This window comes from Carassius gibelio, chromosome A25 (genome assembly GCF_023724105.1).
Source record: "Carassius gibelio isolate Cgi1373 ecotype wild population from Czech Republic chromosome A25, carGib1.2-hapl.c, whole genome shotgun sequence".
NCBI classification, from domain to species: domain Eukaryota; kingdom Metazoa; phylum Chordata; class Actinopteri; order Cypriniformes; family Cyprinidae; genus Carassius; species Carassius gibelio.
In genome coordinates this window covers 10,766,326-10,786,075 of record NC_068395.1, presented here as the reverse complement: position 1 = coordinate 10,786,075, position 19,750 = coordinate 10,766,326, and the positions used below count along the sequence as shown (strand labels likewise).

Here is a 19,750-nt window from a genome sequence, read left to right as displayed (position 1 = left end):
TATTGAACTATTTTTCTTCCATTGTTCATATATTAAATTACAGGGGCTTGAAACAAATACAGAGATTACAGATTTTATTTATGAATTTATGTTTTCGTTTTGTTTTCAGATTTGAATCCAGTAGCTATTCCTCGTTTTGGCCACCAGAGGGACACAATCAGCCATTCAGAAAGATTTAGAGGACATTAACTCTTAAGATGTAGGCCTGAGTGAAAATTGCTTCGATTCGTGTACAGATAATAAAATAAAAGACAGAAATACATAGATGGCCTCTTAATATTTAAAAAGAGAGTAGTCATAATTTATTTAATTATTAATTTTTTTAAGTGCGGTTTTGACTTTAATTTTAATATCTCCTGCTGATTTCTGTCATTATGAATCCTCTTCTGGCATGGGATATTACAGTAGCCTATACCCCACAATATTTCAGCAGAAATATCCTGTGAATCTGAACCGGTGATGTCTGATTTGTGAATTATTCACTCTTTTGAGAGGGTTCTTTTGCATGAATAGGTCACATGAGTTCGGACAGACAGCACACTCACCCACTGAATCATTTGCAGCGGTTTCTCTCTACTAACAGGTTACTTCAGAGCGCAGAGGACAGACTGTGTGATGACGTGGATGTGGACCTGTACTCTATTAAAACCCCAAGAGCGTCCAGTCTTCTGCCAGCGGTGACGAGGGTCTTGAAGTTCAACACCTGCTCGTGCAGCTTGTGGACCACTTAATACAGGTAAGACTTTTTCCTTCTAAGAGACAGAACAGTGTTGTATTGCTCTTTCTTATGCGTATTGTTATGAATATTATTAATTAACACTATATCATGCACTTTGCTTGAAGTAGCCTACAACTTTTATGATCTGAACTTCAATACAGATTTAATGAGGTTTGTCATTGAGGTCTTTTGGTCGATTAACGTGCTCAATATGTCATCATGTCATGTTAACTTGTAGATTAATAACATGACTCTTATTTTCGGATCTATTCATTTCTTAATAACATAGTAAAAAGTGCAATTCAACTTATAATTTGATATTTGGTGCAGATAAAGTAAAAATGTCAAACTGAACTAATATCATTATATAGCCTAAAGCCTATATTAGTTTGGCATATCTTTTTTTATTTATTATTATTTTTATTACTGTATCAGGGGACAAAATAAACTCATTCTGGAGACACATCTCATCCTGAATACCTGCAAAAAACCACAAATGTTTAGAGTGGTATGATTTTGGCAGCATAGACGTTTTTAGATTCAATGATAAATATAGGGAAGTATGCAATACATAGGGCATTCTATTGATATGCTCGATATATAAGCTCAGGTATAAGGTCTTCAGAGCTTTTCAGTGTTATCAACATAAGGGCATCCGAGCCTGGTCCTCTCTCGTCCAACACTGTCATCAGTCCCTCCTCCGAAGCTCCTGCGGGACTCGATACCGGTGAATGGCGCAGGTGCTCCACCGGCCTCGCTCAGTTCCTCGGCTCTCGTCACACGGTTTTTTTAAATGAAGCGTTTTATTATTTCCCAAAACCGTGCCTTAATAAGCATGCACTGACTATTTTTCCGAGTTCAACACAAAACTCTATGAACCGCTCCATTGTGGACTTATGGGGCTGTATGAACCACTACAAGCTAAACAGGAAGTGATTGTCTGAACTCAGCTGGTTTTGCCAGAGAGAACGCAAAAGTTTTGTGAGAGAACGCAAAAAATCAACAAACAAAAAACTATTTTTCATCCCACCCGAAATTTTTTCACTTTGAATTTTTGCCAGCAGAATGACCCTTTACTAATCGGCATAATTAATGCTTTCAGAGGGCACATAAGGGAGAATAATTGCGAGGTCCACGTTGCTATACTATAGTTTAAAACTGAATTTGTAATAATAATAAAAAGGCGAATTAGGTAATACACTTAAACCACAACATTAAGTCTTTTAAATCACTCAAAGTGGATGGTGAAATCTTCTCAAGTAGAATAGGACATAGGGTCGATAACTCTTAATAGAACACAGCCCAGGTGCGGCGCAATGACGTCGACACAGCAATCTAACGACGAACTGTGCTTCTAACCACAGGTGAAGAGCTGTCGCTCCTGTGACACAAGTTTGCGATGCAGGGTGCGAGTGTTCGCTTGAGCTATGGTTTCGGGAAACACCGTTGAACTACGTTGGTAACGACGGAACTTTCGATCAGTTGGCTAACGATGCCACAGCCCTCGTTGTACGGGAAACGCACCCCTGAGCGTCTTTTTAGACTGGCCTCAGCCAGACGGTTGAGAACGCCGGGTGCCCCCTCTTGGCCGTGGGCCCCTATAATCGTCACCACCCTTCACCCCGCCCCTGGCTATAATAACATTCATTCACTTAGGTATTAGGCTACATACTTAAATACATAAGTAGGAGGAAGATACACTGAACTAAAAAAATCTAACAACAAATGCATGCTTTAAAGATCTTTTATTAAAGAATGACACATGATTGGCAATAAATCATCTCAGCGCTGGACAGTTAATAGATAGTGGAATTAACAAATGTTGCTTTACATGAGAGCAGTGTCCAGGAAGAAGTTATGAAAGTCCAGAACAGAAGTTATGAAATCTGTGGGTCTGTGGTTCCTCAGGTATGTAGATTGTCTGTCAGGTCAAACGTGCAGACTTCGGTGTCTGGTTCCGTCATCAGAATCAGGGTGGATATTGGAAGAAAATGTCTGTGCTGCCACGTCTTTGTTCCGTTCATTTTTTATCTTGTATGCTGGATGAGATGCTGGTGAAATAGCTCTAATCTTGTCGTCTACCAAAAGTGTCAATGGTTCACTGTTGCTGTTCCATCACATCAGGACATCCAGCGTCTCCGGAGCTGTTCCCAAACACGCTGAAGCCCGCTGAAGATAGCGCTGAGGCTGTTCTGAGCAGGAACCCAGTTGAAGACGTTGCACTGTACTTGAGCACGCTCATCATTCATCACATTTATCACGTAGTTGTTTATTGTAATATTGCCATTGCAGTTGGGCATGGTGTAAAATATTGTTTCTTCAGGCATTGGAGAAAAAGCTGACGTTTGATGATCCTCTCTCTTCTCGGTAGGTAAGTTATAGAAATCCAGCTGCTGTCACTTTGGTTAAATAGGCGATCAAAGTGCTTTATTATGCGTTGCGGGACAAGCCTATGTTTTGCGGGCGGTAAAATTGCGGCATGCTGGAAGGCTCTGTTGCATAGGAGAGCGATTAATTTTTGATATTGTGAATATTGTTGTAGGCTATGTTTCATGAACAGCTTAATTTGCAATGCCGCCGAATGATAATAAGTTTTTAATCGCAATTAAATTTAAAGCAGGGTATTGATGTCCAGTCTTGTGTAGCCTAAATGCCCAGCTGATCGAACCAGACTTATACTTTTGATGAGGTCCACACTGACTCCCACACTTTGCTCCGTCCACGCCAGAAGACATAACCGAACGATCTACATCACTGTGTAGCCCACAAATGATTATTTAAACATTAAACATATTTGCATTTGTGTGTGGTTTTTTTATGGAGGTATTGCATATTCAGAGAAAAATAAGATGATACATTGAAAATTAAAAAAATATACTACGTGACACGACGACTTACACGCAGGGCAAAACCGTCAAATTTCGGAGGCTTCTCCTTTAGCATGGACGGTGCCCATCCATCCACACACCGCTCTCCTTGTCTGGGACGCTTCTGGAAAGCAACACGGCTTCGTTGGAAAACCTGAAATGCTGCCTATAAGGCATTGAGGCACGTCCGAATCTAATGATAAGAAATAGATAGGCTGATGTTTGCCGTCAGTTTGTGTAGGCTATAAATGTAAGTTTTTGAACTTTTTTTCAATTGGAGATACACCTGTTAATTCATGATTCGCTTGGTTAACGCTCTCTGTTTTGTTGTTCATTCTGCGTTGCGCTGCCTCAGAAGAGTTAAAGTGTTAAAGCCTGTTTGAGACGCTCTCCCTCTAATGCTCCGCCACATTTGTTCATCTTTTCCAGCAGTTGATGAAGTCTTTCCGTCGCGCTGCCTGTGATACAACAGTCCTGTGTGTGCGACTCCGAATCCGTGAGAGTAAAGCAGTCTCAGAGGCGTGTCCGAAATCATTTTGTCAGTTGATAGATCAGCGAGAGACGGGGCATCTTTCGGACGCAGCGTTCAAAAACATATTGTCGTTCCTCTCAAGGAGCAGCCCGTGTGTGAAAAAAAGTTTACCATCCAGAGGATTCGTCTGAGAAACATTTTATCCTTGCTCAGTGAAGTAGCCATTCTGGCATCAATGCGGTAAACACAACAGGACTTTGAGTTATTTCTGTTCTGAAGTCTTCATGTTACTGCAAACTGCTGAATATGCGACAGACCAAGTTACATCTGCATTTCCATACAGAACTGAATTTTCATTGAGCTTAAGTTTTCCTGGTCCTTCTGCTGGCTGTTTGTTTTACACAAACACACACAATTATTCACCCAGACTTACTCTATTAAATAAATCACAAAACAACAACCATGCACCGATTTGTTTATTTTTTTAACTCAAATAAATCTTATACAAAAACCACAAAAGACTTAAAAAGAGTGGGCAAATTTGGAATGATCTTAAACACTTCTTCTTTTCTTTATTTACAGACCTTGCTATTTTTACTGCATTCAAACTAAGGTTGATGTTGTCCTGTAGTTTTCTCATTTTGAAAATCTGATCAAATCTTCTATAGTCTGCTGCATGTGATCCAGAGCTCTTCCTTCCACCGAAGTGAAATAAATCTCAGACTACAGATTTACCCTCTATAGAGGAGGAGACCTTTAAAACCAACTCCAATCAGCTGTCATGAAATTTGATATATTAAAAACAAACACCAACCAAAATTAATATATCTTGTGCAAACGTTGTTGCTAGACAGATCTAACTGTTTAAGGTTTGGGACTATTGTCTACTGTGCACAGCAGGTGTGGACACACAAAATAAAATATCAGAAATAAACCAAATAATGAGACTGGTATTGGTCTGGCATAAGTATCATCACAATGCTGAATTTATTGGTTGAAATGTCTAATAAAGTGTGCCTTGCCTAAAACCTCTTGTCATGTTCATACAGTGTGAAGAAGAACGATTTCCCTGATCAAATCTGTTGAGGTGGTAACACATTATAATAACAATCAGTCAAGTAGACACAGATAATAAATTACAATACCGCAATAATTTGTAAGCACAATCACTTTTATGCCAGTTGCTTAAATATTGTGATGTAAGATGTTAAATTAACTAAAATAACTCACGGTTCAAAATTTGTACATTAATAACACAAAGGGCATGACGTCACATCCGGGAGATTATAAGGCTACACAAATAAGCATTATATGAACTTATATTTAAACAGAACATTTCTAAATAACATTAATAACAATTACTTAAATTGAGAGCCAGTTGTAAATTAAGCATGATTAATGTTGGTTAAATTACTCAAATTTCTACATTACTTCTCAGAAACTGTGGAACTCATTAGATCCTGGTAAAAGTATTTACATAATTACTTTTTAATATTCTTCAGACTAGTTGGCAGACAGCAAATTCATTGATTTCCAGTTATTTTTAAATTATTTAACTATTTTTCTTCCATTGTTCATATATTAAATTACAGGGGCTTAAAACAAATACAGAGATTACAGATTTTATTTATGAATTTATGTTTTCGTTTTGTTTTCAGATTTGAATCCAGTAGCTATTCCTCGTTTTGGCCACCAGAGGGACACAATCAGCCATTCAGAAAGATTTAGAGGACATTAACTCTTAAGATGTAGGCCTGAGTGAAAATTGCTTCGATTCGTGTACAGAAAATAAAATAAAAGACAGAAATACATAGATGGCCTCTTAATATTTAAAAAGAGAGTAGTCATAATTGATTTAAATATTAATTTTTTTAAGTGCGGTTTTGACTTTAATTTTAATATCTCCTGCTGATTTCTGTCATTATGAATCCTCTTCTGGCATGGGATATTACAGTAGCCTATACCCCACAATATTTCAGCAGAAATATCCTGTGAATCTGAACCGGTGATGTCTGATTTGTGAATTATTCACTCTTTTGAGAGGGTTCTTTTGCATGAATAGGTCACATGAGTTCGGACAGACAGCACACTCACCCACTGAATCATTTGTAGCGGTTTCTCTCTACTAACAGGTTACTTCAGAGCGCAGAGGACAGACTGTGTGATGACGTGGATGTGGACCTGTACTCTATTAAAACCCCAAGAGCGTCCAGTCTTCTGCCAGCGGTGACGAGGGTCTTGAAGTTCAACACCTGCTCGTGCAGCTTGTGGACCACTTAATACAGGTAAGACTTTTTCCTTCTAAGAGAGAGAACAGTGTTGTATTGCTCTTTCTTATGCGTATTGTTATGAATATTATTAATTAATACTATATCATGCACTTTGCTTGAAGTAGCCTACAACTTTTATGGTCTGAACTTCAATACAGATTTAATGAGGTTTGAATTGAGGTCTTTTGGTCGATTAACGTGCTCAATATGTCATCATGTCATGTTAACTTGTAGATTAATAACATGACTCTTATTTTCGGATCTATTCATTTCTTTATAAAATAGTAAAAAGTGCAATTCAACTTATAATTTGATATTTGGTGCAGATAAAGTAAAAATGTCAAACTGAACTGATATCATTATAGCCTATATATTAGTTTGGCATATCTTTTTTACATTTCTTTTTTTTTTTTTTTTTTTTTTTTTTATTATTACTGGATCAGGGGACAAAATAAACTCATTCTGGAGACACATCTCATCCTGAATACCTGCAAAAAACCACAAATGTTTAGAGTGGTATGATTTTGGCAGCATACACGTTTTTGGATTCAATCATTAATATAGGGAAGTATGCAATACATAGGGCATTCTATTGATATGCTCGATATATAAACTCAGGTATAAGGTCTTCAGAGCTTTTCAGTGTTATCAACATAAGGGCATCCGAGCCTGGTCCTCTCTCGTCCAACACTGTCATCAGTCCCTCCTCCGAAGCTCCTGCGGGACTCGATACCGGTGAATGGCGCAGGTGCTCCACCGGCCTCGCTCAGTTCCTCGGCTCTCGTCACACAGTTTTTTTAAATGAAGCGTTTTATTATTTCCCAAAACCGTGCCTTAATAAGCACGCACTGACTATTTTTCCGAGTTCAACACAAAACTCTATGAGCCGCTCCATTGTGGACTTATGGGGCTGTATGAACCACTACAAGCTAAACAGGAAGTGTTTGTCTAATCTCAGCTGTTTTGCCAGAGAAGCAAACGTTTTGTGAGAGAAGGCAAAGTTTCACGAGGGAACGCAAAACGTTCTGCGAGAGAACGCAAAAAATCAACAAACAAAAAAAAACTATTTTTCCTCTCACCCGAAATTTTTCCACTCTGAATTTGTTCCAGCAGAATGACCCTTTAGGGCTCCGTACTAATCGGCATAATTAATGCTTTCAGAGGGCACATAAGGGAGAATAATTGCGAGGTCCACGTTGCTATATAGTTTAAAACTGAATTTGTAATAATAATAATAATAAAAAGGCGAATTAGGTAATACACTTAAACCACAACATTAAGTCTTTTAAATCACTCAAAGTGGATGGTGAAATCTTCTCAAGTAGAATAGGACATAGGGTCGATAACTCTTAATAGAACACAGCCCAGGTGCGGCGCAATGACGTCGACACAGCAATCTAACGACGAACTGTGCTTCTAACCACAGGTGAAGAGCTGTCGCTCCTGTGACACAAGTTTGCGATGCAGGCTGCGAGTGTTCGCTTGAGCTATGGTTTCGGGAAACACCGTTGAACTACGTTGGTAACGACGGAACTTTCGATCAGTTGGCTAACGATGCCACAGCCCTCGTTGTACGGGAAACGCACCCCTGAGCGTCTTTTTAGACTGGCCTCAGCCAGACGTTGAGAACGCCGGGTGCCCCCTCTTGGCCGTGGGCCCCTATAATCGTCACCACCCTTCACCCCGCCCCTGGCTATAATAACATTCATTCACTTAGGTATTAGGCTACATACTTAAATACATAAGTAGGAGGAAGATACACTGAACTAAAAAAATCTAACAACAAATGCATGCTTTAAAGATCTTTTATTAAAGAATGACACATGATTGGCAATAAATCATCTCAGCGCTGGACAGTTAATAGATAGTGGAATTAACAAATGTTGCTTTACATGAGAGCAGTGTCCAGGAAGAAGTTATGAAAGTCCAGAACAGAAGTTATGAAATATGTGGGTCTGTGGTTCCTCAGGTATGTAGATTGTCTGTCAGGTCAAACGTGCAGACTTCGGTGTCTGGTTCCGTCATCAGAATCAGGGTGGATATTGGAAGAAAATGTCTGTGCTGCCACGTCTTTGTTCCGTTCATTTTTTATCTTGTATGCTGGATGAGATGCTGGTGAAATAGCTCTAATCTTGTCGTCTACCAAAAGTGTCAATGGTTCACTGTTGCTGTTCCATCACATCAGGACATCCAGCGTCTCCGGAGCTGTTCCCAAACACGCTGAAGCCCGCTGAAGATAGCGCTGAGGCTGTTCTGAGCAGGAACCCAGTTGAAGACGTTGCACTGTACTTGAGCACGCTCATCATTCATCACATTTATCACGTAGTTGTTTATTGTAATATTGCCATTGCAGTTGGGCATGGTGTAAAATATTGTTTCTTCAGGCATTGGAGAAAAAGCTGACGTTTGATGATCCTCTCTCTTCTCGGTAGGTAAGTTATAGAAATCCAGCTGCTGTCACTTTGGTTAAATAGGCGATCAAAGTGCTTTATTATGCGTTGCGGGACAAGCCTATGTTTTGCGGGCGGTAAAATTGCGGCATGCTGGAAGGCTCTGTTGCATAGGAGAGCGATTAATTTTTGATATTGTGAATATTGTTGTAGGCTATGTTTCATGAACAGCTTAATTTGCAATGCCGCCGAATGATAATAAGTTTTTAATCGCAATTAAATTTAAAGCAGGGTATTGATGTCCAGTCTTGTGTAGCCTAAATGCCCAGCTGATCGAACCAGACTTATACTTTTGATGAGGTCCACACTGACTCCCACACTTTGCTCCGTCCACGCCAGAAGACATAACCGAACGATCTACATCACTGTGTAGCCCACAAATGATTATTTAAACATTAAACATATTTGCATTTGTGTGTGGTTTTTTTATGGAGGTATTGCATATTTAGAGAAAAATAAGATGATACATTGAAAATTAAAAAAATATACTACGTGACACGACGACTTACACGCAGGGCAAAACCGTCAAATTTCGGAGGCTTCTCCTTTAGCATGGACGGTGCCCATCCATCCACACACCGCTCTCCTTGTCTGGGACGCTTCTGGAAAGCAACACGGCTTCGTTGGAAAACCTGAAATGCTGCCTATAAGGCATTGAGGCACGTCCGAATCTAATGATAAGAAATAGATAGGCTGATGTTTGCCGTCAGTTTGTGTAGGCTATAAATGTAAGTTTTTGAACTTTTTTTCAATTGGAGATACACCTGTTAATTCATGATTCGCTTGGTTAACGCTCTCTGTTTTGTTGTTCATTCTGCGTTGCGCTGCCTCAGAAGAGTTAAAGTGTTAAAGCCTGTTTGAGACGCTCTCCCTCTAATGCTCCGCCACATTTGTTCATCTTTTCCAGCAGTTGATGAAGTCTTTCCGTCGCGCTGCCTGTGATACAACAGTCCTGTGTGTGCGACTCCGAATCCGTGAGAGTAAAGCAGTCTCAGAGGCGTGTCCGAAATCATTTTGTCAGTTGATAGATCAGCGAGAGACGGGGCATCTTTCGGGCGCAGCGTTCAAAAACATATTGTCGTTCCTCTCAAGGAGCAGCCCGTGTGTGAAAAAAAGTTTTCCTTCCAGAGGATTCGTCTGTGAAACATTTTATCCTTGCTCAGTGAAGTAGCCATTCAAGCTTGGCATCAATGCGGTAAACACAACAGGACTTTGAGTTATTTCTGTTCTGAAGTCTTCATGTTACTGCAAACTGCTGAATATGCGACAGACCAAGTTACATCTGCATTTCCATACAAAACTGAATTTTCATTGAGCTTAAGTTTTCCTGGTCCTTCTGCTGGCTGTTTGTTTTACACAAACACACACAATTATTCACACAGACTTACTCTATTAAATAAATCACAAAACAACAACCATGCACCGATTTGTTTATTTTTTTAACTCAAATAAATCTTATACAAAAACCACAAAAGACTTAAAAAGAGTGGGCAAATTTGGAATGATCTTAAACACTTCTTTTCTTTATTTACAGACCTTGCTATTTTTACTGCATTCAAACTAAGGTTGATGTTGTCCTGTATAGTTTTCTCATTTTGAAAATCTGATCAAATCTTCTATAGTCTGCTGCATGTGATCCAGAGCTCTTCCTTCCACCGAAGTGAAATAAATCTCAGACTACAGATTTACCCTCTATAGAGGAGGAGACCTTTAAAACCAACTCCAATCAGCTGTCATGAAATTTGATATATTAAAAACAAACACCAACCAAAATTAATATATCTTGTGCAAACGTTGTTGCTAGACAGATCTAACTGTTTAAGGTTTGGGACTATTGTCTACTGTGCACAGCAGGTGTGGACACACAAAATAAAATATCAGAAATAAACCAAATAATGAGACTGGAATTGGTCTGGCATAAGTATCATCACAATGCTGAATTTATTGGTTGAAATGTCTAATAAAGTGTGCCTTGCCTAAAACCTCTTGTCATGTTCATACAGTGTGAAGAAGAACGATTTCCCTGATCAAATCTGTTGAGGTGGTAACACATTATAATAACAATCAGTCAAGAAGACACAGATAATAAATTACAATACCGCAATAATTTGTAAGCACAATCACTTTTATGCCAGTTGCTTAAATATTGTGATGTAAGATGTTAAATTAACTAAAATAACTCACGGTTCAAAATATGTACATTAATAACACAAAGGGCATGACGTCACATCCGGGAGATTATAAGGCTACACAAATAAGCATTATATGAACTTATATTAAAACAGAACATTTCTAAATAACATTAATAACAATTACTTAAATTGAGAGCCAGTTGTAAATTAAGCATGATTAATGTTGGTTAAATTACTCAAATTTCTACATTACTTCTCAGAAACTGTGGAACTCATTAGATCCTGGTAAAAGTATTTACATAACTAATTACTTTTTAATATTCTTCAGACTAGTTGGCAGACAGCAAATTCATTGATTTCCAGTTATTTTTAAATTATTGAACTATTTATCTTCCATTGTTCATATATTTAATTACAGGGGCTTGAAACAAATACAGAGATTACAGATTTTATTTATGAATTTATGTTTTCGTTTTGTTTTCAGATTTGAATCCAGTAGCTATTCCTCGTTTTGGCCACCAGAGGGACACAATCAGCCATTCAGAAAGATTTAGAGGACATTAACTCTTAAGATGTAGCCTAGGCCTGAGTGAAAATTGCTTCGATTCGTGTACAGATAATAAAATAAAAGACAGAAATACATAGATGGCCTCTTAATATTTAAAAAGAGAGTAGTCATAATTTATTTAATTATTAATTTTTTTAAGTGCGGTTTTGACTTTAATTTTAATATCTCCTGCTGATTTCTGTCATTATGAATCCTCTTCTGGTATGGGATATTACAGTAGCCTATACCCCACAATATTTCAGCAGAAATATCCTGTGAATCTGAACCGGTGATGTCTGATTTGTGAATTATTCACTCTTTTGAGAGGGTTCTTTTGCATGAATAGGTCACATGAGTTCGGACAGACAGCACACTCACCCACTGAATCATTTGCAGCGGTTTCTCTCTACTAACAGGTTACTTCAGAGCGCAGAGGACAGACTGTGTGATGACGTGGATGTGGACCTGTACTCTATTAAAACCCCAAGAGCGTCCAGTCTTCTGCCAGCGGTGACGAGGGTCTTGAAGTTCAACACCTGCTCGTGCAGCTTGTGGACCACTTAATACAGGTAAGACTTTTTCCTTCTAAGAGAGAGAACAGTGTTGTATTGCTCTTTCTTATGCGTATTGTTATGAATATTATTAATTAATACTATATCATGCACTTTGCTTGAAGTAGCCTACAACTTTTATGGTCTGAACTTCAATACAGATTTAATGAGGTTTGAATTGAGGTCTTTTGGTCGATTAACGTGCTCAATATGTCATCATGTCATGTTAACTTGTAGATTAATAACATGACTCTTGTTTTTCGGATCTATTCATTTCTTTATAAAATAGTAAAAAGTGCAATTCAACTTATAATTTGATGTTTGGTGCAGATAAAGTAAAAATGTCAAACTGAACTGATATCATTGAATATATATATATATATATATATATATATATATATATATATATATATATATATATATATATATATATATATATATATATATATATATTAGTTTGGCATATCTTTTTTTATTTTTATTTCTTGTTATTCTAATACTTGGAAAACAATGGTCCACTAAATCTAAGTCATGTGGTGCAAACAACATTCATAAAAACACATAAATCTTAATATAATAGAGGACCTAAACCCTCATGACCAGGTCATTAGGTCTCTGGGTATGATTTAAGAGACTTTAGAGTTTGGAACACACACACACAAAAAAAAAAAAAGTTCTGTGAATGAAAATAATAATAACAATCTTCCTCTTTGGTGATAAAACTAAAATAGAAAAAAAATCCCATTACAAAGAAATTTATTTTATTGAAAATAAGTCAGAATAACATCAAATAAACTCTGCTGAGTGGGTTGTTTTACACTAATTCTAAGGACTGTAACAAATTAACACATGAAAGCCAGCAGACTCAATAAAATGCAAAGATATTTCACGCTGAAAAAACCTTTTTGCCAACTTTTCCTAAGAACTTCTATTAACATTTCCCAGATGCTTGACACGCTCAGAGCATCTAAAAAATGAGCACATAACTGAAGTTTTTCAGCTATTCATTGATTCGTTCTGTCCTCATTATGCCAAGAACCTGCAGTCCTGCAGTCAGCATGAGTACCGGCACTCAAATACACCAGCAAACTGATCCAACCGATAACCAGCTCGGACAAAGGTATGTGGATGTGTTGTGGATGTGTTTGTGTAATATAATTTCTTGAATTAACTTGCGCTGTGATATCTTCATCATGTCTTCATTCTGCCATGTGTTCACCATGTGTTTATGGTGCTTCATGGCAAAATGATTGAATACTCCTTTAACATTGACAACCAAATGTCTTGTTTTTCCAAAGAGTTTGGCAGAACATTACTTTGTGCTTTTCACCAAACACAGGATCAAAATGAGCAGCGGAAATGAAATCAGCCCATCTGCCAGTTCTGGCACTCTTGTTATAAAAAGAGCATTAAGTCTGTCATTTTGTTGGGATGCCTAGTTTAAAGCAACCTAATGTGTCTATCACTTGTGACTGTTGTGTCAAGTACTGAAGTGAAATAGAAAATAGAAGTTTCCACAAATGATAAGAATTAAATTCACACATTTTGTGCGCTCCCGTTTGTCAGCAAAGTTGGCAATGATGTTGAGAGGTTACAGTATGTAATTCATATGTATAGCAGCAAGAGCTGGGTCTGACTGCAGGGAGAGCTGGTGTCCACTGCTATCTAACAGACCAGCAATCTGTGTTTCAGCTTGGCCTGTTCACCCGTGACAGACCTTATGCAGCAGGATGTTGGAGATGGATTGTGTAAGTAGAGTAACTATTATTTTGTTTAGCATATTGCGAGTTTGGAGATCAGGATTATGTTCTGACTTTCTAATCCTGTTGTTCACATCATCAGATTTTTAGTCATTGACCTTAGTCATTATCTATTCAACGCAGCAGAGAAAAAGAGCATTGAGGAGGTTCTGGCAGGTGCAGAATTGGCCCCAGCCCAATCTCTGTGGACTACAGAGGCCAGCGGATCAGTTCAGCTGAGAATGGATGAACTTTGTCCAGAACAGCCCATCACCGTGCATCAGATGTTTACCAACTCAGTTCAGAAGTACGGGAAGCTGACCGCTTTGGCAAGCAAAAAAGGAAACAAGTGGGAAAAAGTGACCTTTTTGGAATATTATCACCTCAGCCGAATGGCTGCCAAAGGCTTTCTAAAGGTGATCTCAGAGCAGTTTTTTAAACACTAATTTATACATAACATGTTCATGTTACAATATTTATTCGCACAGCTCATTCTCACGTAAGTTATGAATCGGATATAATGCAATATTTGAACGTTCACCTAGCTTGGTCTGGAGCGGTTCCACAGTGTAGCCATCCTGGGATTCAATTCAGCTGAGTGGTTTATTGCTGCTGTTGGAACTGTCTTTGCAGGGTGAGAAAAAAAACCTGTAGTTTTTTTAAAATTTTTATTTTAAGCTGAAAATTTCACACTTGTCATTTTTGGCATTGCTAAATTTTAATTGTACTGCATAATCGAGGTGCATCTTCTTCTTTTTTGTATTAAGGGTTGGTTTCTCTGTCCAAGTTCACATAACAGAATGGTCAAATGGAGCATTTGAAGGATAAAACAAAACGTGCTGTGCATCACCTTTTGTCTTTTGGATCATGCACACAACACCAAATGTATTCTGATTAACACATGTTGGATGAAGCCAAGCTTTTGCTTTTTTATGTTCCCATCATTTTACTTATGACTGCTTCTCTAAACTTGGAGAGTTCAGCACAGGATTCACAAAACTCTTGCTGTTAAAAAAGATGGCTCAGTACCCAGTATATTTGAACCAGCTGGCTCCACTGAATCCCAACCTACAAGTATGGTTAACAATAGACGTTTACATTTTCCGTTCGAGTGTTCAAAATGGTCTCATCTACGTTAATGCTACCCTTGCATTGGAGTAAAGACTTTGTAAACCTCCTTCTTCGTCTTTGTGGATTTGTGTGCAGTGTAGCTGTGACAGATGACCAGTCCCAAAAAGAAAAGAAGTAACAGTGTGCCTTTTACATTGTTTTATTTTTTCAGTTTGTCAGTGTTTTTTGTTTGTTTTGGTCAATGGATCAACTTTGCCGCAGTCCACCTGCCCTGCCTTGATCAGGGGAATCTCTCCCTCGAAAAGCATGTCTCTCCCATCAGACCATGTTTCCAGAAGACCGTCTGTGCTCGTTTCTGCACGCAGGACTGAACACTGCCACATGAGCACAGTAGTCCGGGGAGGGTCCGGCTTAACCGTCTGCCTCGCAGATGAAGACGCCAGCCCCACTCCCAACCCAGTGCCCAGCCAGTCACAACCCCATTGCACGGAGCATCTACCTGAGCCCATCGCAGATAGAGTACAAGGGGATGGAATAAAGCCCCTCCCACACTTAGGGTTAGCTACAATTGGCCTCTGAAAATATTTTGAATAATTGTATTGACCTGTGCCATCTGTCTTTCCACTGTTTCCTTCCAGCACTGACTTCTTGAATCTCCTAAATTTCTGGAGACTCTCTGGCTCCTCCTTCCCTTATAGCTCTACTTTAGTCCTCAGTCACTCTGGCTTCACCACGGTCTTCCATGTCCTCGCCTCTGCCTCAGTCCCCAGAGTCACTGTCTCTGCCATGACCCTCAGGGTCACCCTGGGACTTCACTCGGTCTCCTCCTGGGCCTTGTCTTCCATTGGCTTCGTCTCTGTCAGTCCCTGGTGTTGTCAGCCTTACCTCCAGCATAGCTCCTCCCTCCTGCAATGGGGTGCCACCAGGCATCTCCTTGGCTCCTACCACCACCAGCACCTCTCTCGTTTCTTCCATTACCACCTCTGGATCTCTGTTCAGTACTCACAGTCACCAATCATCATCAACCTAAACCTCCTCCCATCAGTGAATTGTCGGCGCGGTGTTGCACCTTTTTAGGAGGGGGCATATTGTAACAATTAAATTCAGTGTAGTTTGTTGTAAAACATGGAACAAAATATCCCACGATTGCTAAAAATACCCCTGGGTTAACAATCTCAAGTGTAAAAAGCTTGTTTACACATTGGCCAAGATGTTGCAGATGCCATTAACATCAAATATAACCTTAAATGAACTTATTAAAGTGGAAATGGAGGATTATGTCTAGGATCACTGCCCTCACATCTATATTTTTTGTTTGTGCTAGGGGTATAGTGGCAGGTATCTATACCACAAACTCACCGGATGCCTGCTTCTATGTTGCCAATGATTCAAGAGCCAACGTAATTGTTGTGGAAAATCAAAAGCAGCTGGATAAGATTTTAGAGGTAATATTGGATCTACTTTATTTTCTAAACATGGACCTCATTTATAAAGAGTGAACAAGCTGATTAATACTCCTGTTTGTCTTGTTAGATAAAGAATGAGCTTCCACACTTGAAAGCCATAGTACAGTATTCTGGATCTTTGAAGGAGAAGTTGCCCAATCTCTATTCAGTGAGTGTATGATATATAGAGATCCACGTAAGTCAAAGTTACCCAAAGACTTACCATAAATATTTGACTCTGAACAGTGGGAAGAGTTCATGGGACTAGGACTGGAAGTCTCTGATCAAGAACTAGATGAAGTCATTTGTAGCCAGAAAGCCAATCAATGCTGTGTACTTATTTACACCTCTGGAACAACTGGATCGCCAAAAGGAGTAATGCTAAGTCATGACAACGTAAGCTGCTATGGAAAATTACATTCATGATCTAGCAGCAATGTTGTGTTGCAGGTTATTGACAATTTTGCATTCTGGACTCTTACAGATCACATGGACAGCCCACCATGCAAGCAGGGCTGGAGATATGCAGCCAGCTGAAATCAGTCAAGAGTCTCTGGTCAGCTACCTTCCACTCAGCCATATTGCCGCTCAGATCTATGATCTCTGGACAGGGATCCAATGGGGGGAGCAAGTTACTTTTGCTCAGCCAGATGCTCTAAAGGTAAATGTTCAAGAACAGGACTTTTTTTTAGCTTTAGGTCAGGGCACACAGTCCTGCTTCTGGAGGGCCACCTTCCCATAGAGTTTAGATCCATTTTGCCTGCCTTAATGTTTCTACTAATCTTGCACACTCTACTGGACAATGAAAACCCTGTAGCACTTTATTTTACAGTCCTGTTCCTCATGTGCATACTGTGTACTTATTATAGTAATTACAAAAACTATGTAATAACTAGGTACTAACCCTGAACCTACCCCTAAACCTAACCCTACCCCATGTAGTTACCTTGTGTTCCCAGAACTTTCTTAGATAAATACACTGTAAGTACACTATAAGTATGTTAGTACACGTACTGTAAAATAAAGTGCAACCGAAAACCCTGCTTTAGATGCTGTAACTGGTGTTATCATCATATATTAGTGTTTTCATCAAAACCAGGCCAGGACCTAAGTAGATCGACTCAAAAAAGAGCCCTGAAGTTGTTTGAGATCCAAATACTCGTATAGACTAAAAATAAGATGGATAACGCATCTCCAGTTCCTCTTCTACTATAGAAAAGTGAAGCCAAAAAGTCCAAAAAGTATGGCCACTGTCATCTAATGGCAAAAACATAATTTAGAGCCCAAGTCTGTGGAGTAATAATTCATTTCGAGCCAGAGTCCCCTAGCCCAAACGCACAGAGACCCAATCATAGACACAAGCACTGTTTTTATAGTATCAAATAACTAACAGCAAATAAATTAGAAAAATTAGCACTTGAACATCAGTGTGATAAGAACTATCTAAAATGTAAAATGTAATGTTCTCTTTTAGGGGAGTTTAGTAGACACTCTTCGAGAGGCAACCCCTACAGCCCACATGGGCGTTCCACGTGTTTGGGAGAAAATTATGGAGAAAATCAAGGAAGGCATTTCACGGTGTGGATACATGAAAAGGAAACTAGTGACATGGGCCATGTCTGTTAGTCTGGAGGCTAATCAAAGGCTTACCAAGTATGTCAATCATTTTACAGTATATCATTGCCTGTTATGTTACGTTCATGTTATTTAAACTTTTCTTGTTTTTATAACCATTGTCATCAAATCAGGGATGAGAAGTCATTCCTCTTTACTCTTGCGGACAGCCTGGTCTTGCAGAAGCTTCGTGCCGAGCTGGGCTTCTCCAATTGTGTTAAGTTCTTCTCAGGCGCAGCACCCATTGGAAGCGAAACTCTTCAGTTCTTCCTCGGCCTCAACATTCGGCTTTATGAAGCCTACGGGATGAGTGAAAGCTCAGGACCCCACTTTATGTCTGGGCCGAAAGCATACCAGTTTTCAAGGCAAGCCCTCTTATCTCAATTTACAAGCAGATTACCTTCAATCCGAAGGCCAATAATCAACAAGTTGAATGTGTAACAATTCCTTAAACTCTTCTAGCTGTGGTAAGGTGGTTCCAGGCTGCCAATACAAACTAGTAAATGTAGATGGTGATGGCATTGGAGAGGTGTGTTTCTGGGGCCGCAATGTCTTCATGGGATTCCTCAACCTGGAGGACAAAACAAAGGAGGCTTTGGATGAAGATGGATGGCTTCGGTCCGGAGACTTAGGAAGGGTAGATGAAGATGGGTTTCTTTACATCACTGGAAGAATAAAAGGTGAAGGATGTTATTTTGAATCATGCACATTTTTATTAGCGTTGATGCTATAATTGGAAGTGGCATCTCCATTCAATCGCTTTCCATTCAGAGCTTATAATCACAGCTGGAGGAGAGAACATTCCCCCACTTCCCATAGAGGATGCTGTTAAACAGGAGTTGGCAATCATCAGCAATGCCATGTTGATTGGAGACAAGAGGAAATTTCTGTCCATCCTGCTAACGCTAAAGGTAAACAATGCTTTGAGATAAAATCTGGATTCAACACCTCCAAAAGTATATAGGTTAATCCACTCTTCCTCCGCTTGGATAGTGCACAACCAATCCAGAAACTACAGAGCCCACTGACATTCTTAGCTTGGAGGCTGTGGAATTCTGTCAGCGGCTTGGCAGCCAATCGACAAAGGTGTCAGACATCCTTGGTGGAAAAGACAAGCTAGTTTATCAGTCCATTGAAGAGGGCATTGCACGGGTCAATTCAAAAGCAACCTCAAATGCCCAGCGCATTCAAAAATGGACCATATTAGGGAAAGATTTCTCAATTGTTGGAGGAGAATTAGGTGAGTGCTGTGAACACTTCCCAACAGACGTCCAATGGGAAAAAACAATTATGTATTTTCTGATGGATCATAATTTCTATAGAACCTGGAACAGTAGAAGTTGCCAAAGATAATAGAATTTGTTACTTTTCAGGTCCTACAATGAAACTTCGTCGCCCAGTGGTGTTGCAGATATATCACGGTGAAATAGAGAGTTTTTACAAAGACTAGGTGACCTCCAGACTTTTCTGTAACTCTGTTAAAGATAGTTTCTTTTTTTGGCCAATCATATTGTAGAAATTTCTTTTTAATCTAAGAATCTGAGTGCCGATTTAAAATTACTATCACTAAACATACTGTTAATTGTCTTCAATGTAAATTGGATGTTATACGTTTAATATTCCTGTATGTTTTCACCAGATCTTAAAAATAAAACTTGGGCTTTGTCCATATACTTACTGTATATAGTAATCTAATCTAGTTTATGCAGTATTATAATGATCATATAAAAAGTGTTCAGTAAAAAAAAAAGTTGTTTTGTCCATAAAATAGACATACATACACACATATACATATACATATATATATATATATATATTTCCATCCACAGTCATATCTCGATGGTACAGTCATTTCACAACTGACACAGCAAAGG

At 39.0% G+C, this 19,750-nt stretch overlaps 1 protein-coding gene and 1 long non-coding RNA gene across 7 annotated transcripts; one reads left to right on the top strand and one right to left on the bottom strand.

Annotated features, from left to right (window-relative positions):
• Window positions 1–573: 573 nt before the first annotated feature.
• Window positions 574–19,558, top strand: LOC127947284 (long-chain-fatty-acid--CoA ligase ACSBG1). Of its 6 annotated transcripts, none has more exons than XM_052544294.1 (16): window positions 574–736; window positions 11,873–12,025; window positions 13,044–13,127; window positions 13,700–13,755; window positions 13,891–14,162; window positions 14,292–14,380; window positions 16,142–16,262; window positions 16,351–16,431; window positions 16,509–16,658; window positions 16,747–16,923; window positions 17,737–17,915; window positions 18,011–18,241; window positions 18,339–18,556; window positions 18,648–18,787; window positions 18,870–19,116; window positions 19,250–19,558. In XM_052544294.1, the coding sequence occupies exons 3-16, from the start codon at window positions 13,066–13,068 to the stop codon at window positions 19,324–19,326; spliced, it is 2,100 nt and encodes a 699-aa protein (XP_052400254.1). In that variant the 5' UTR covers window positions 574–736; window positions 11,873–12,025; window positions 13,044–13,065; the 3' UTR covers window positions 19,327–19,558. The 6 variants fall into 6 exon arrangements, with proteins under 6 accessions (XP_052400254.1, XP_052400252.1, XP_052400253.1 ...); XM_052544293.1 differs by lacking the exon at window positions 574–736 and adding an exon at window positions 2,650–3,089; XM_052544291.1 differs by lacking the exons at window positions 574–736; window positions 11,873–12,025 and adding exons at window positions 2,650–3,089; window positions 6,190–6,342.
• Window positions 8,115–10,651, bottom strand: LOC127947295 (uncharacterized). Its single transcript, XR_008151267.1, has 2 exons — window positions 9,287–10,651; window positions 8,115–9,142 (listed from the first exon to the last, which is right to left on the bottom strand). It is a non-coding gene; the product is annotated as an uncharacterized LOC127947295 (long non-coding RNA).
• Window positions 19,559–19,750: the final 192 nt, after the last annotated feature.

Bases quoted from the DNA above. Each gene is read 5' to 3' on its own strand.
- LOC127947284 (XM_052544292.1), top strand. From the start codon at position 13,066: ATGAGTACCGGCACTCAAATACACCAGCAAACTGATCCAACCGATAAC. The intron at 14,381-16,141 runs GTGAGAAAAAAA...TGTTTGTGCTAG, and splicing joins GTTGGAACTGTCTTTGCAGG to GGGTATAGTGGCAGGTATCT. The intron at 18,788-18,869 runs GTAAACAATGCT...CCGCTTGGATAG, and splicing joins CCATCCTGCTAACGCTAAAG to TGCACAACCAATCCAGAAAC.